General features: G+C 36.4%; 1 protein-coding gene across 1 annotated transcript in view; it reads left to right on the top strand.

Annotated features, from left to right (window-relative positions):
* Positions 1-1,427, top strand: part of dusp12 (dual specificity phosphatase 12) — a 5,495-nt gene extending 4,068 nt beyond the window's left edge. Inside the window, exon 8 of the mRNA XM_008433669.2 lies at positions 353-1,427. Within this exon, the coding sequence (XP_008431891.1) occupies positions 353-496 (144 nt within the window). The 3' untranslated portion in view covers positions 497-1,427. The remainder of the gene's footprint in view (positions 1-352) is intronic.
* Positions 1,428-1,433: the final 6 nt, after the last annotated feature.

Here is a 1,433-nt window from a genome sequence, read left to right as displayed (position 1 = left end):
AGGTCAGTTTAAGTCCAGACTGAAAACTCATCTATTTCGCTTCAAAAAGGGAAGAAAAAGAAAGAAAGACAGAAATTAAATGATTCGACGTTTGCCGAAATAGCTGCAGCTGAAATTAAGTATGTCTGTGGGGTTTTTTTTGTATTAGCATTTTACGGCCAACTTTACTATTGCATTTTGTTTTCATCAAACGTCATTTTATTTCTTATTTTATTCATCTATTTATGATGCAATTATTGTGAAGCACTTTGGTCAGCTGRGGTTGTTGTAAATGTGCTGCTTAAATAAACTTTGACTAGATAACATTTCTTGGACATCACATAAAAACCACATCGTTTCTGTGTTTGTGCAGCTGCTCTGTCCAAAGTGTCGCTCCAAGCTGGGCTCGTTCAGTTGGTGCGGAGATCAGTGTTCGTGCGGCCGCTGGGTCATGCCCGCCTTCCAGCTGCATCGCAACAGGGTAGACGAGATCCGGCTGCTCCACATTCAGAAATAACACACACACGCGCACACACACACACACACACACACACACACACACACACACACACACACACACACACGCCTCACTCAGGAGCCAATTGTAATGTGGTTCACATTTTTGTAATGGTAAAAATGAAAAATTCCAAAAAATGCAAAAAATTTATAAGAACTATTTTTAGTGAGTAATATMTATGCTGAGCTTACATATGACTGCAARTGTAATACACCTGTAAATATTGTATTTAAATAAATRAAAAAAATGGAGTGRCACTCAGTAAACATATAGATATTTCTTCAGTTGTGTGAATGAAGCTTTGACTTATTGATGGGACATTTATCTCTTCACAGCAGCAAGGAGCATCATTATCTGAGAATTTAACTATAAAACACAAAGCATTTTGCTTGTTTGCCAAAAAGTTCATCTCAACCAACCAGAGCTCTTTCTTCTGCTTAGTTGCTGTTTGAAGATGCTGTTTGTTTACTAATGTTCTCCAATAAACCTCTTAGGCCTTAACAGCAGAGATCTATGCTAACATTAGCTTAGCAGTAGAGGACWCTGTTTATCAATTAGGAGATTTTGGAAGGTAATTGTCGCACTAAAACTTTATTTTGGGACAACACAATAAAATGGGCTAAATACATTTGCATAATTTAAATGTTTTTAGTAGAAAAGTAAAACGATGCACTATATGTTATCCCAATAAAGTCCATCAAATGTTTTTGGTTGTCAAAATGAGAAGAGGAGGTGCTATGGTTTAGATTCAGCTCAAGTCTGTTTTGCTTCAATCTRCATTTCATTTTCTTTTCCTTTACCTACAATCAAATTAAAAGTCAGACGTTTTCTGAAATCAGTGCTGAAAAATTTCTTCCTGCTCTCCTGGAGTTGCAAATATCAAGCATCTTCAGCAGACTTGTACACAAAGTTACTTTTTTATGTAGAAGATGAAGAT

This window comes from Poecilia reticulata, linkage group LG17 (genome assembly GCF_000633615.1).
Source record: "Poecilia reticulata strain Guanapo linkage group LG17, Guppy_female_1.0+MT, whole genome shotgun sequence".
Classification (NCBI taxonomy): Eukaryota; Metazoa; Chordata; class Actinopteri; order Cyprinodontiformes; family Poeciliidae; genus Poecilia; species Poecilia reticulata.
The sequence above is the reverse complement of the archived record's forward strand: the minus strand, read 5'-3'. Positions and strand labels throughout refer to the sequence as shown.